The sequence below is a fragment of the Drosophila busckii genome, chromosome 3R (genome assembly GCF_011750605.1).
Source record: "Drosophila busckii strain San Diego stock center, stock number 13000-0081.31 chromosome 3R, ASM1175060v1, whole genome shotgun sequence".
Classification (NCBI taxonomy): Eukaryota; Metazoa; Arthropoda; class Insecta; order Diptera; family Drosophilidae; genus Drosophila; species Drosophila busckii.
The window spans coordinates 15,015,055-15,030,077 of NC_046607.1; the positions used below are offsets into that span (position 1 = coordinate 15,015,055).

At 40.9% G+C, this 15,023-nt stretch overlaps 5 protein-coding genes across 5 annotated transcripts; 4 read left to right on the plus strand and 1 right to left on the minus strand.

Moving 5' to 3' along the window:
* The first annotated feature begins 1,169 nt into the window (after positions 1–1,169).
* On the plus strand, positions 1,170–2,303 carry LOC108601329 (nuclear transcription factor Y subunit beta). Its single transcript, XM_033293934.1, has 2 exons — positions 1,170–1,193; positions 1,254–2,303. The coding sequence occupies exons 1-2, from the start codon at positions 1,170–1,172 to the stop codon at positions 2,301–2,303; spliced, it is 1,074 nt and encodes a 357-aa protein (XP_033149825.1).
* A 1,045-nt stretch (positions 2,304–3,348) lies between these two features.
* On the minus strand, positions 3,349–4,561 carry LOC108602223 (probable global transcription activator SNF2L2). Its single transcript, XM_017990270.1, has 3 exons — positions 4,518–4,561; positions 3,787–4,459; positions 3,349–3,640 (listed from the first exon to the last, which is right to left on the minus strand). The coding sequence occupies exons 1-3, from the start codon at positions 4,530–4,532 to the stop codon at positions 3,450–3,452; spliced, it is 879 nt and encodes a 292-aa protein (XP_017845759.1). The 5' UTR covers positions 4,533–4,561; the 3' UTR covers positions 3,349–3,449.
* Positions 4,562–7,704: 3,143 nt separating this feature from the next.
* LOC108602224 lies at positions 7,705–8,709 on the plus strand. Its single transcript, XM_017990271.1, has 3 exons — positions 7,705–7,774; positions 7,839–7,994; positions 8,040–8,709. The coding sequence occupies exons 1-3, from the start codon at positions 7,760–7,762 to the stop codon at positions 8,673–8,675; spliced, it is 807 nt and encodes a 268-aa protein (XP_017845760.1). The 5' UTR covers positions 7,705–7,759; the 3' UTR covers positions 8,676–8,709.
* Positions 8,710–9,362: 653 nt separating this feature from the next.
* Positions 9,363–10,814, plus strand: LOC108602693 (odorant receptor 82a). Its single transcript, XM_017990832.1, has 6 exons — positions 9,363–9,657; positions 9,718–9,907; positions 9,957–10,284; positions 10,355–10,459; positions 10,518–10,670; positions 10,725–10,814. The coding sequence occupies exons 1-6, from the start codon at positions 9,363–9,365 to the stop codon at positions 10,806–10,808; spliced, it is 1,155 nt and encodes a 384-aa protein (XP_017846321.1). The 3' UTR covers positions 10,809–10,814.
* Positions 10,815–10,892: 78 nt separating this feature from the next.
* Positions 10,893–12,039, plus strand: LOC108602454 (CG2662). Its single transcript, XM_017990577.1, has 3 exons — positions 10,893–11,093; positions 11,156–11,351; positions 11,414–12,039. Exons 1-3 carry the CDS (start codon positions 10,968–10,970, stop codon positions 11,968–11,970), a joined length of 879 nt encoding a protein of 292 aa, XP_017846066.1. The 5' UTR covers positions 10,893–10,967; the 3' UTR covers positions 11,971–12,039.
* Positions 12,040–15,023: the final 2,984 nt, after the last annotated feature.

Sequence of the window (15,023 nt, forward strand, 5' to 3'; positions counted from 1 at the left end):
TAAGTTGTTAATAATAAAATCTCATAAAATATGTTAGTTGACTTGTTTGGATTGAAAGTATGCAACAGTTGCATAAATAAAAGTGTAAGTGTGACAACTTTTGCGAACGCGACTGTAAACAGCTGCTGGCGCTAAAGCACACAAGCTAACTGTAAAGGCTGGAAAGTAAAATGGGCGTGGCTACCTAATATATTATAATGTGTAATATATCAAATGAATCTTAAGTATCACCCTGGGCGTATGCGTAATAAATAATTAAGTAGCAGAACAATGACTGTCAACAATGCACAAATGCTAAATAGTAAACACACTCGTTATGTATACTTTTATTTATTGCGAAAGTTAAAAATAAAATACAAAACTTTGAAAATTGTGTAAAATCTTGCGTTAAGATGTTGTTGTTGTTGTTATTGTTGCTGCTGTTGCTGCTACTAAGCGCCCATAAACTGCTTTCTTTGGCAACAAACATTTGTTTATACATATGTTGATTTTTATATGATACGATTGTGCTGTCCCCACAGCTCCCGCAGCGCTGATGATTTCCATTTGATTTGTAGATAAATGGACGTAAAGTATTTAATTTATGCGCATCTGGGGGCGCATTGGCTCATCATACGCTCAAGCCGGACGCATAGACGGACTTGAGGGTCTAAGCTGCTCTTCAAATCTCAGCGGCGGCTACTAATTTGGGCGATCAAACTGACTTTGTTGTCGAGGCTGCATAAGAAATGACTTTCTTTTAAACTGGGCCTGCTTATTTATTTTATTATTGCTTTTGGTTTCGGGTTTTTTTTTTTAACAAGTTAACAAATAATATACTATATATTTTTTTTTGCATTAATTCGGTTGAAAAATTATGCGATTATACAAAATCTTATAGTTCGCCATGTAGTAGGTGAGATATGTTATATAACGTTTCGCGCATATGGAATGCATTTTGTATGTGTTGTTGTCGTAAATGGCTTGATGATTTGTTAAGACTAGACCACGGCGTAGACACAGCCCTCGACACTGTTACATGGCTGTAGCTTCAGTGCAGAGTGACAAAGGTTTCCAGTTTTTGGCATTTCTAATGCCCGTGGCACATATAAAACCTTGACGAGCGCTTAGTCCGACCATCAGTCGAGTTCCAGCCGTGTTGAAGCAAACGCGTATCCAAGCTAATCAAGATGAAGCAATTTGTTGTTCTATTGGTAAGTGATCTGCTCAAGCAATGGAGCCCGCCACTTTACTAAACTTGTCTCTTCATCTAGTGTCTTTCGAGCGCATTGCTAGTCGCTGCTGCGCCACAGGGCTACAAGTATCAGGCGCCAGCTCTGAGCGTGGGCAACTTGCGTCCACAGACGCCCATCTCCAACAATGGAATATACAATTTGGGCCATGTTGAACAGTCTGCGCCCATTTCAACTATAGTCAGCAACGTTGGCACTGCGCCTATTTCCACCTTAGTCAACACTGTGGTGACACCTCAAGTGCAGCAGGTGCAGCATGTGCAACAAGTGCAACAATTGCAGCCACAACCAATTGTCTACCAGCAGCAACATCAACACCAGCAGCAATTCGTGCAAACTGTTCAGCAGCCACAGCAGCAATTCGTGCCACAGCAGCCACAACAGCAGCTGATCCAGACTCAGTATGTGCAGCGTCCTTCCATTGTCACCAAGGATATTTACATTCACTCTGCTCCCGATGACACTGAGGAGCTGGTGCAGACTGCTCCACAGCTGGACAATGTGCCCATTCGCAAGAACTATCGCATTGTGTTCATCAAGGCGCCCACACAGAATCTGAAGCACACCGCCGCCGCCCTGAAGCGCGCTCAGGCCACCAATGAGGAGAAGACTGTCATTTATGTGCTGTCCAAGAAGCCTGACATTGCCGAGATCCAGCAGCATCTGCAGGTTACACAGACCGAGAACAAGGTGCACAAGCCTGAAGTCTACTTCATCAAGTACAAGACCACCGAGGAGGCTCAGCGTGCCCAGCAGGAGATTCAGGCTCAGTACGATGCCTTGGGCGGTGCCACTCACATTTCCGACGAAGGTGTCGCTCCCATTACCAGCTTTACTTCAGGCGGCTCGCTCAACCTGAACAACATTCTGCCACAGAACATTCAGACCCAAACTGTTCACCAGAACCAAGGCCACAACATTGTGCAGACCGCTCAGCGTGGAGAGGCCCTCCTCAGTCAGCCCATTCAGCAGCAAAACAGCTTCACCCAGCACAGCTCCACCATCAGCTCGAGCAGCAACTTTGGCGTTAACCAGCCATCAAGGAAATATATTCCAGCCAAGGCATTCTAGAGAGCCTAAGGGCCATGTTGCCACTTGCCACAAGGCAATTATGCCACGCGTAGTTTATGCTAATTTATTGTAAAATGCAAACAATTTGTTCAACTTAAATAAAAAACGGTTTTAATTTTAAAATGTATACCACACTTTGTTTTTTACTATGTCAGACAATGTTAATGTTATAGCTTTTTAACAGATGTGAAGATAATAATAATCATCTTAAATCGATTCTTATTAAGATTGAAACCAGATTATTAGATCGTAGATCACGCTTATCGTTTAACCCGCTGCAGACACTCTTAATAAATTTAATTAAATCATACGCTATGATAAATAAAAGCTGAGTGACATTAAAGTTGAAAGCATTAACTAATTAAAGATTCTAGTTATGCATATACATATTCAGAATAATATTTATTGCTATTAAAGAATCGTTTAAGTCAAATTAGACACCATAATGTGTGAACAATCCAAATCAGGTTAATGTCAAAGTCTTTATTGCCATGTCTGTCTGTTAGTATAATTAATAAACACCATCTAGCGGCGTTAAAGCGTAACTAAGTGTTTATGCTTATGTGGGTGAATATATTTTTTTACTTATATTGTGAACAAAACAAAGCTAATGTATGTATTATTTGAATTTCTATTGTTAAATGCACCCACATTTTTAATTGGTCTGCTTCAACAATCTAATCGAAAATAAATTACATTTATTTCCAAATGAACTATTTGCATACACTATTGTTGCATTAATTGATTATACACGTAGCGATCGGAAAAGGGCGCTTGAGTTTAAAAAATTTGAGCACGCAGCCTTAAGTGTTTGCATTCATAATTAAGATTTCAAACTCATGTGATGTAAGACAAATCAAATGCTAATCGCTCTGACCGGTTTTGCCAGTTGTAACCTGCAGCATGATAAATCGATGTGGCAATATCAATCTGTTGGACATAATACTTATATGACCCACAGCCTATAAACCAACAACTTTTGTTGAAAAACAAATCGTCTGTCATAAATCGCAACAAGGAGAGTGAAAGCTGCTTGATTGGAAAAAACAACAACAAGAGATTTATTTAAATATGCACTACAATTTGTTACTTAGATCTTAGCTGAGCATCTGCACTGCTCTCACATTCAGTCAGTTCGATTATAAATTATGCACGCAGATTAGCAGGCAAATATTTGCTTTGTATGGCATTGTTAAGGCCAAGCTGAGTGCCAGTGCCAGATTGTGCCGCACTTTGATGATGATGCTGCTGCTGGTCCAGTGAACCAATCACCGAGGTGACTGGCGCTACACCCTCATCCGAAACTTGCGTAGTGCCGCCGAGCTGATCGTATTGAGCTGCAAGCAATAAAACATATTAATCAAAGGTTAACAACTTAAGTGCAAAAACTAACAAAAGAAACCAGTTGACAAATGCTTAGAAGTCAAGCCAAGGTCTTGGCCACAACCAAAACTACAACCAAATACTATCAATGCAATCTCACCTTGTATGGTGCGCTGCGCATGCGCAGCTTCCTCCTGGGTCTTGTACTTGATGAAGAAGACCTCTGGCTTACTGATTTGCTTAGGTGCCTCTTGAATGGCTGTCTGCAGTTCCAGCGGATCCGGCTTCTTGGTCAGCACATAGATGATAGTCTTCTCCTCCACGGGCGCCTGTTGCACACGCAGTGCGGTCTTGCTTACGCTGGGCGTGGGCGCCTTGATGAACACAATGCGATAATGTTTGCGTGGTGGCGCCACAGGCAATGGCGCTGGCTGATAATGCTGCGCTTCCTCCTCTGCGGGTGGCACATGCACATAGATATCCTTGGAGACTGTGGCGTGTGGCTGATAAGCGCCAGCTTGTTGCTGATAAGAACCAGCTTGTTGCTGATAAGCAGCAAATTGTGGCTGCTGTTGTGCCAACTGCAATGGCTGCTGCAGTTGCTGTTGCTGCAGATTGTGGTTAAAGTTGGGGAAGAAACTTGGCAGCTGTTGTGCCTGTGGTTGAGCTTGTTGCTGATAGGCCACATTGCTGTTAAGCAGCTGCTGCACTTGCGGCGCCTGCAATGCCATCTGCAACGTCTGCTGCTCCTCAATGCTGACTCCTGGCAGCTTAGCCGTCTGATAGTTGTAGCCTTGTGGCGCCGCCAGCGTCAGGCCCAGCAAGCACGTAAGCTAAACAGAAAACACACATTAAAAACTTAATACGCCAACTTTGTAAACTGAGACTCACAATAAACGCGCGCATTTTTCCTAATGACGTTGAGCTACAAATTTGTTAAAAAGATGGCCAAAACTAAAGCGAACCGTACGCTTGACAAACGAAATTCAACTAAATGCTAATCATCGATCGTGCAGTCTTATATGTGTAAGCCAAGAGTCCAGCAGACATGCACAGCTGAAAACTTTAAGCTGAAGCTGAAACTGAGACCACGAAACGCGTCTGAAAAGCCCAAATGAAATTAAGAGTGAAGCATCGCAGCATCGAAACTTGTCTATCATTTTTTTACTTTATTGTTGTATTTTCTATTCAACCAAAAACCTTGGTCTGCTCTTATATGTGTGTCTTTGTGTATAAGCCAAAATCTCACACGCACTCAGACACTCTCCACACTCACACTCTCGCAATTGACTGCGTCATCTGAAGTATTTGGTAGCTGGCGCCGGCTTTAACCCGCCGGAAGTCAAATGTGAATTTTAATATATTCATTGTTTAGGGCAGGCAATCAATATGCGGTCTTACGAAATGTAAGACCAACTGCATAGCAAGCGTAGCCAATGCTCTATAAGAATTAGAAATTAACCAAATTAATATAGATTAAGCAATTTATATGAGCAACTGATATACAAGCAACATTCTATTGTAGCAATACCTTTATTTTTCAATTTTATTCTCCATGCTTAATCGTATATAGATTTCGTACAGTACTATAAACAAATACTGGTTTTTCTTTAGCATCTATAGCGCATCTCAAGTTCGTCTTGTGCTCTGCAATAATTAAACCAAATGTGCGATAATAACATTAGCTACGCGCCGCAGCAAATTGCAACGTTTTTTTGCCTGGTTTTTTTCTAAAGGGAGTTTCATCTGTTTTTTGCGCCCAATTTGAAAAATCGTCTCGACCCAGTTGCGCTCTCGTATATTTGCAGCTCGGGCAATTTTAATTGGACTATAGTCGATGTTGCTGGTTATATAATGATCAGCACAAGAGACCACCAGGGGCTATTGTGATATGGGCATCGTTCATTTCATTGGCAAATCAAACAATTAACGTAATTTTTGGCAAATCAGTCAATACGGCTAATCCTTCGAAGCCACTGACTGACAGACGCCAATCAGTGTGTCCGTCAATGACTTTGAAAATTTGGGTCATCCTCAGCAACAGCAACAGACATAAGTATATTAATCATAATGCCAAACAGCGCTGTCTGCATCTACACAAATTTGATTTTCGAAAACCAAAACTTAGGCTTACATAAAGTTTGAGTTGACGCCCAGTTCTTTGTTTTACTTGTCAAGTAATTGTTTTATTTATACTTTTGTTTTTTATTATTACGCAATTTATATATTTAATAGCATATTAGCGATTTAAGGTTGCATAAGTTTAGTCAAAACAAAACGAAAAAAAGTGTGATTACATTTATCAAATTTATTTTCACATTTCAAACTTCATCAATTTCACTTTTGAGTTCGACGGCGTGTTTTAAAAATTAACAAAGCCAAGGTTGTTGGACGCTAATATTAAACAATTACCAAAGCCATCAAGAAAAATGTGCATATATAAAAGACAAATTAAACAATTAAAAAGTATATATAAAAACTAAATATATTTTTTTTGTGCTCAAACTATTGCAAATCTTTAAGTGATTAAATGTGTTTAAAACAGAAAACAATTTACAATATATAATCAAATGATTAATCAATCTGCTGCACAGTTATGAATATTGTTTACGCTTAGTGCGAATTGAACTTAGACTCATTTCATGACAACTTTGGGTTTCGATATTGAATAACGGCCATCATGTGAGCTTTAAAAGCTTGGCTAACTAAAGCGATTAGCTTAAAATGCTTTTATTTTATAACGCTCGTTGAATGCACTCAAATTGGCCATGTCAACCATGTCATCTTGCACAAGAGCTCCTTCAACTTGTGACCGCAGCTTAGAAATAATATCCATGCAGCCCCCCATACAATATTAATGAACCGCATGCTTAAGACGAGTGCTCATGAGCAGCTCATTACCGAGACCACAGCATTATTGAATGGGCGTCAGGTTTAAGCCAAAGCCAGCTAGACAAAGGTCTTTTTTGTTGAAGATAATCAAAAGTAAATTTATCCAAGGGAGCTTACTTAAATAGCTCTGCACGTTTAGGCGTACAAATGGTTGCATACACTGAGAGAAAACATACGAGCCATGAGCAACGATTAAGTGCGCTTGCAGCAGATAAGCAAGAGTGAAAGGAAACGGAAACTTGTTCAAATTGCTCAGCCCAAATTATAAAATATATAAATTGTACACATCAAATTATAGATTTAAATTAAATAATTTCTTATAGAGTTATCTTTATTTACGATCGTATAAAGTGGCTCAACATTTGTAATCATTTTAAATGGATTGCTTGGTCATAAATGCGTTACCTACTATAACTATATTTTATTTAAGTATGTTCAATAACAAATATTTATTATAAAAATACTTTTATTTGAAGGAGAAATTTATTATAATTTACAATTGACTTACATATTCCTTGGGCAGTGTACTTATGATAAATGGACAGCATTGTAGCTCATAAAGAAGCGATCAGCGCACAGCATACTATACATGCAAATTTTGTGGCTTGTTGGATCATTAATAAAGGCTGACACTTGCTCACTTGGCCTGCTGCCGTTATGTTAAGTACGATCGGATATGAGTGAATGGGTTTGGGTTTGCGTTTGGTCGATTGACTTGTTGTTTAGTGGTTTCTAACTTGTATTAAAATTGATTAAGTGTTTATGCAATTCTTGTTTTAATAGCATGTAAGCGACGCATGGGCAAAGCGTTTGCAAAGGGCCTGAGGAGCAGAGCGCGAGTCTTGTAGCATAATGGCAGCTGCTGCACAATTAAGTGGCAACGTTGCGGGGTGGCCGGCATCACGCTAATTGGGTTTTGGCTTGGCTTGGGCTATGTTGGCGGAGATGGGGGAATTACACGCCAGACGCGGCATTTAATGAGAGATTTTTGAAAAGTGGCGAAGGCAAACTGATGATGGACAACTGCCAAAGAAGATGAGACGAAAGCGAACTGAAACAAAAACAATGAACATGCAACAAATGTTGTGTGTAGTTGGTGCCTGAACTTCACTTATTAAGCTGTCGACTGCTGCAAACTTGAGCTGTATAAAAGCCACGCACTCATCACCAAAGTCATACAGTTCACAGCGAACCAGCAAGTAAACCAAACCTAGTCCCAACAGTCTCAACCAAGCTCAGAAATGCGTGGATTCATTGTAAGGCACACCTGTGGTATACTTAATCCTGCTCCAGTCTAAACTACGCAATTTACTTTCACAGGTTTTGTGTCTGGCCGCCGTTGCCGTGGCTGCGCCTCAGGGCTACAACTACAATCCTGGTCCGTCTGCCTTTGGCGGTCTGAGCACCGCCAGCGGCAGTGGCGCCACCTACTACCAGCAGCACAGCCAGCAGCAGCAGCACTCAGCAGCAGTTGCTGTTCAGCCCCAGCAACAGCTGCAGCAGCACTACCAGCAGCCACAGCCACAGCAGCAGCAACAGGCTTACTACCAACAGCAGTCTGTGCAGACTGTGCAGCATCAGCAGCATGGACATGTGGAACAGCAGCATCATCAGCAACAGCAGCCCATTGTGTCCAAGCGTTTCTTCATTCACTCTGCGCCCGAGGATGTAGATGAGGACTACAAGGAGCGTCACATCACTGTCGGTGTGCCCAAGCGCAACTACAATGTGGTGTTCATCAAGTCGCCACAGCGCTCCAACAAGAAGACCTCCATCAAGATCAGTCCCGCTGTCAACGAGGACAAGACCGTCATCTATGTGCTCAGCAAGAAGACCGATAGCTCCGATGTGCACGCCGAAGTTGTTGAGCAGCAATCATCCACCAGCAAGCCCGAGGTCTTCTTCATCAAGTACAAGACCAACGAGGAGGCCAGCCATGCCCAGCAGCAGATCCAGGCTCAATACGATGCGCTCGGCGGCACCAGCCAGCTTACCGATGAGGGCGTCGCACCTGTTACCTCCGTTATTGGCGCCTTGGGCAGCGGTGCTGATGCTGGCGCTACCTCCATTGGCAGCACTGGTGCTGGCCAAGCTATTGCTGTTTCCGCTGGACAATCTCATGCCACCAGCAATGCCTACCTGCCACCCAGTTTCTAAGCAGTTGAGCTGTACTATTCCATGCATTTTACCATATTGTTGTTAATAAATTCAAATCGTTGTTAAAAAAAATCAAACACCCTGCAGCTTATTTGGGAGATGGGCATATTGCAACCAATAATTATAATTAATAGCAATTTTTTTATACAAAATAAATACCATGCCATTGCCTAAACATCCACTTCAGCCAATCTTTCGAGTCATTATAGTTTGTTTGGGGTCAGGGATAGAGCCAAACACAATTGCAAAGTTTTTGCTGAGCTTACATTGATTAAATTTTTGTTTGCTTTCGATTGCGACATCATAACATAGGCATGAGATGAAAGCGATGGGCGACCTAGCCCAGCATGAGTTATTATAAAGTTATTTAAAAACATTACAGATATTTAAAAAAGATATTATTGTAATTACAGCAGACGTGAGATTTCACTTAAGGTTTTAACATTTTAAATAACTTTGTTAAAAATTTTGTTTTATAGCAAGGCCAGCGCAGTAATTGCCACAACTGCTCAATTAGTGTGTCGTTGATAATTTGTTGTGTCAACATTATATCAACGTCCTGTCAAATACCGTTATTAGCTGCTGGCCAATGCCAAGGCTACAATTAATTAAACAAACCGACAATTAGCATGCGTGCTGATATATAAGGGCAGTACCTTTTAATCCTTTGTCTGTTTGCGTCAAATCATGGTTCGGTTATTTCAATTGCAGGAGCAATGTCTACGCGTCATGGGTCACAATATGGTTGTGGAGCCTCTAACTTTAAGCCTAAAGCACATTGCCTCTTTGGCATTTGTGCTATCAGCGCAATATCCGTTGGTATCATATGCATTGCATAATCGTGATGATCTGGAGCTAATTACCGCTGGCTTGAGTGTGGTCTTTACCAACATGTTGACTGTCATTAAAATATCTACGTTTCTGGCATACAAACAAGATTATTGGCGCATGATTCAGGGCTTCAGGCAAATGTATCTGCAGTGTAAATGAATTTATTAATTATGTTTTGTAGCTAATAATATTTTTGACAAACCTTTGACAGCTCGACGTTTGCAGCACTGTGGCTACGACTATGTAACGCCCGCCAATAAATTGGCCACAAAGCTGGGCAAAGCTTACTTCTTTTCCTGTGGCTTTACAGGCTTATACTTTATGCTGACCCCTATTGTAATGATTATTTCAAGTAACTGGCGTGGCGTGTCTGTTGCGAGAGAGCTGCCCATGCCCATGAAGTAAGTGTCGATCTCTTGGCTGTGACTTAAGCTCATATGCGCTTTATAGATTTCCTTTTAATGACACTGTGAGTCCTGGCTACGAGTGTGGCTATGTTTACACTATGATCGTTACCATTGTAGTGGTGTTGTATGCTTCGGCTGTGGATGGTCTTTTCATTTCATTTGCCATCAATCTGCGTGCGCATTTCCAAACGCTGCAGGATACCATTGTCCAGGCGGCCACTGATTCTGTACAACTCATTGACGCCATTAACTATCACGTGCTGCTCTTGGACATGTCCCAGCGGCTGCGTCTCATTTTTATGCCCATTGTCTTTGGCCAGTTCTTCATCACGTCGCTGCAGGTTGGCGTTATTATCTATCAGATTGTAACTGTGCGTGTGTCAAATTTATGTCTATTATAATTAACAATATATAATAAGTATTTTGCTTTTATAATTATAGCATATGGACTCTGTGATGTCGCTACTGGTATATTTCTCATTTTTCGGATCCATTATGCTGCAATTATTTCTCTATTGCTATGGTGGCGAGATCATCAAGGTTGAGGTAACTTTAAAATGGTCTTCAACACGTGGCATTCTTACTCACTTTGCTTTTTCTGCAGAGCCTGCAAGTGGGTGTGGCCGTCCAACTGTCCGATTGGCATTTGGCAACGCCAAAACAAAGACGATCCTTGGCCTTTATTATGCAACGTGCGCAACGGGAAATGATCATCAAGGCGGGTTTCTATGAAGCTTCGCTGGCTAACTTTGTAGCGGTAAGAATGAGCGCACCACAACACTTACATTATATTTTTACAATTATTTCGCAGATTTGTCGCGCAGCCTTATCGCTTATAACGCTTATACAATCGATTGAGGGTACTGAAGTAGAAAAAACTGAAAATAAGCATTAAGAAGAAAAATTTCAAAACTAGCGTAGAAAGTTTAATTGCAATGTATCGATTGCATAGAACAGTATCGATGCCTGCACTATTGCACATTTTTGCACATCCTTAGAATTTTATGTAGAAGCATTGCAACTTGCAACAAGTTTTTATTAAGCGTAGTTTAACATGGATTTAAGCAAGTGGAACGATCTTAACGCTAGTGATGTAGCTGATGACCAAAGCAATGAAAGCAACGAAATAACTTGGCAGGAGAATTTTAGTGGTGCGGTGCGTACAACAGGACGCGTTAAGGTATGAGCAGGCATGAGCACATGCTTCCGTTTGCTAGCTTTTTAACTTTTTATTTTCTTTAGAAACCCAAAATAATGTTTGATCCATCCGAGGAATACGATTCTCGCAGCTCGTCATCGCCTGCTGTGCGTAAGCAGGCTGCAATTGTTAACATGAAACCAAGGGTGGACACTTGCCTAAAATGCGGTAAGAGTGAGCCGAAGGTTGGCAGCGGACACAAGAGCAATTTTATTACCTGCAAGACATGCTTGCAGAAAAGTAAGTACATAGCTGTGTACTTAGTTAAACTTTAGTTTGCTTTAATATGTGGCTTATTGCAGTACATTATGCTTGTCTGTCAATTAAATTTGAAACGCTTAGCCTGGTGCGTCGGAACTTTAGATGTGACAACTGCCGCCGTTGCGAACTGTGTGGCTCTGCCAAAAATAGTAACGATTTGATTATGTGCGTCGGCTGTGCTGATGTCTACCATTTGAAATGTCACATGCCCGCATTGAACCAGATGAATGTAACCGCCAGTGGATGGAAGTGTCAGAGCTGTGATGCACAGCTATATGTACCTAAACGTGAACGTAAGAAGCGTAATAGATCAGCTGATAGCCAAGCTACTGCTGATAAAGAGAATGTGAACCTGAACGTGAAGATAGTTCAGAGCTGGACGATTGAGCAGGTGGCTAGTTTCATAGCCAAAACATATCCGGTCGAAGCAAACGCCTTGAAGGAAATGGAAATAGATGGCGCTTCATTAGTGCTACTCACACGCCAAGATGTACTTACCTGTTTCGGTCTGAAGCTGGGACCAGCTCTACGGCTCTATGAACTCATCTTAGGCTTGCAATCTGGACGCGATGATGTTACTCTTGCTTGGCATAATTAAACTATAATACATATATTCATATTATTTTTAAGCAGTCGTTGCATGAAGAAAGTCTGCATAATATTTTGTTTGGAAATCTAAATAAACTAAACTAGCCGTTGCATGAAAATGATTTCAAAAAACAAATTAGTGCGCAAGAAAGTTTAAGATATCGATATATATTAGTGTGACCAGTGCATAAAAACTAAAAATTCTCTCTTAGCTTACGATAAATATAAAACTGCTCGATACGATAACTTTGTGCAGTTTGTAACACTGAAACAGTTTGCCGCGCAAATCAACTGATGGCTGAGAAAGCGTACTGATTTTAATTTTCTGTGACAGAATATAATTACCGTAAACAAGTCAACGGCGATGCATGCGTAAATTGCAGCATTTGACAAGTAAATACATAAAATATGAAAGCTCTTCCCTATCGAAAATGCCAAATTGCAGCATCATGCTCTGCGCAGACGACGTCAACCAGTTTTCATTAATCCCATGACTCCAAACACCAATTACTTACATACAGCCCCATACGCGCTTGTCAAACTAACGGTTGTCGTTAACGTAGTTGTTGTTGCTGTTGTTGTAATTATTGTGTACGCATATTCGCGCCTTCAATTTAACGCCTAATGGAAAAACGCAAAACCAGTTCTAGTTGCAAGAGTTTTCTTCCTCGCCAAGCCGCAAGCTCGTAGGCCGCCACCTGAGCAGCAATATGCGTTAGTCACAAAACGTCGGGCATTGTCAAGGTCTATGCCGTGAGAATAAATGCTAAATGCTTCATAAATATGTATGTATGTATAGTATGTATGTTTATATAATGCAAATCGATTACGTACTGAATTGGTCCGGAACTTTGGAATGCTAAACATTTGAACTTGCGCTCGCTATTCATAATCGCACAGCTATGTTATGCACATTTGGGCACAATTAGCTAATTGGCAAACTACGACGAATAGCTGTAAATGCATATTGTCAAGTGTCTGAGCCGCAGCCTTAGCAATCACAGCGGTCAGCGCTTCCTCAACACGTTTCGCTAATTGGCATATAACATGGCTAATTATATCAAAATCAGAATGCACTTAGTTATTAACCCCGGCAAGGTCATTGAAACGCATCGACGTATTCAACAAAAAAGAAAGTCGAAATAAAGGCAATGCATTAATTTAATTTATCGAAGTGAGCAGATATGTAAGTAAGTATAACAAATGCTTTTAGCTTTATGGGCAAAGTTTGAACTGTTGATGTTTGCTTTGACTTTCAAACAAAAGTTGTAATCAAAAGCAAATGTTGTTTCATTTGCATAAATTATTCATAAGAGCAGCACGGAATGTTCTTAATTAATTATTCGCGCGTGTAAGCCCGATGCTGATTGATGGATCTGTTGTAACGTTGTAATTCTCTATCCCATACCAGGATGTTCGCAAGTTCACACAAAAATAGTTTAACTATCAAATCAGCAACTATTTTTGGCATACGCGTTTAAAAGCTCATTAATTTAGTGGCAGCAATCAGCAATTTGACATGTGCAGACAAGTTGTGGCCCACAACATGGTTTATTCAACAGCAATTCCTCAAAATGGCAATAACCTCAGGCCTGGCCAAGTGAGGCCAAAATCTAAGCCAAATGATTGATAATCGTTGTCAGACGCGTTCGCTTAACTATTTCAATTAGAAGCAAACAAATGTGCGAGCGTAGCACAAACAAACAATCGATACAAAAGAAAGCCAAGCTAAAGCCAAAGCACTCACAAGGCAATTTGTTAATTGTTTAGACATAAATCAATGGCAAACGCGCTAATTATTGCATAAATTACAACAATTGCGCGCGCTGGCCAACTGAACTTGAACCCCAACAGCGATTGCCAATTGCAGACAATTTTTAATTGAAATTGAATGTACTTGCAAATACAAAACCTTTGCGGTTGACTGTCAGCTGCTCTAAGTTGCATCCACAAGGCGTTTTAGTGGCTGCTGCATATACACAGCTGCTGCTCTGGCCTTGAACTTGGTATTTGTCTGTGTCAGCGTTGATCTTAGCCCCTTGCTCCTGTCCCTACAGGTTTCATAGCACTGCCCGACTTGTAATTAAAAAAAATAAAACAGTTTAAACGCATTGCTTGCATAGCTCTGACAAGTGTGCAATTTGTATTTAATTAAAGTCATTAGCAGCGAGGGTAGTTCAATGACAAGATTAGAACGCAGCAGCTTTTGAATTATATTTATTGAAATTGGGCGCTGCTCATCAAATTGGAAAAACCAGTTTTATAAATTATTTTTATTCTTAGCAATTTAGTAGCTGAACAGAATAAACTGGAACTTTGTGGGCTACCCTCGTAGGCTTGCGCACAAGGGTCGTAAATGTCAATCATGTTTATGCTATGCATTAAAGCATTAACAGCCGACGTAATATCAAATACAACATAATATTTAGCACAGAGACTCAGTGGCCCGCAACGCTTCCGGCAATGAGGCTCAGGTATTGTGCGTTATGATTATGATTATGCATAAAATGTCTGATATTTAATCATACAAGCGAGACATAACTTAAATTGTCATTTAAATCAGCCCAAGAGCGACCCCTCAAACAATCGCAACAAAACAATTTTCACGGTCAAAAGCGGCCAGAGGCGGAAGAAATTGCGCTAGCAACAGCTGTTGTTATTATTTGTTGTTGTTGTTTTGTTGCTGCTGCTGCTAGTCCCACTTGCAATCAAGTCAAGGTGTTGTCAGCTTTCCAAATGCATTTGCATTCAATTTGCATAAGTCTCGTCATCCTAAGGCTGATTGACCCAGCTGGAAGTGCAGGCGCAAACAAAAACAAATACTTATAACTGGTTATGCCATAGCTGCCCAGTTGGCTAGAAAGTTGCCTTAGTTTTTTTTCGCAAGTGTCCGCCCAAGAACAGCCACCATCACGTGGTGCACGTAGGCCAGCAAACCTCGAAGCCTTAACTCAAAGCTAAAAAGCGCTCAACAACAACAACCACAACAACAGAAAATAACAAACAAAAAAAAAAAAGCTCACTCCAAATCGCAACAAACAACCGCAGCGACGTCGACTGCGA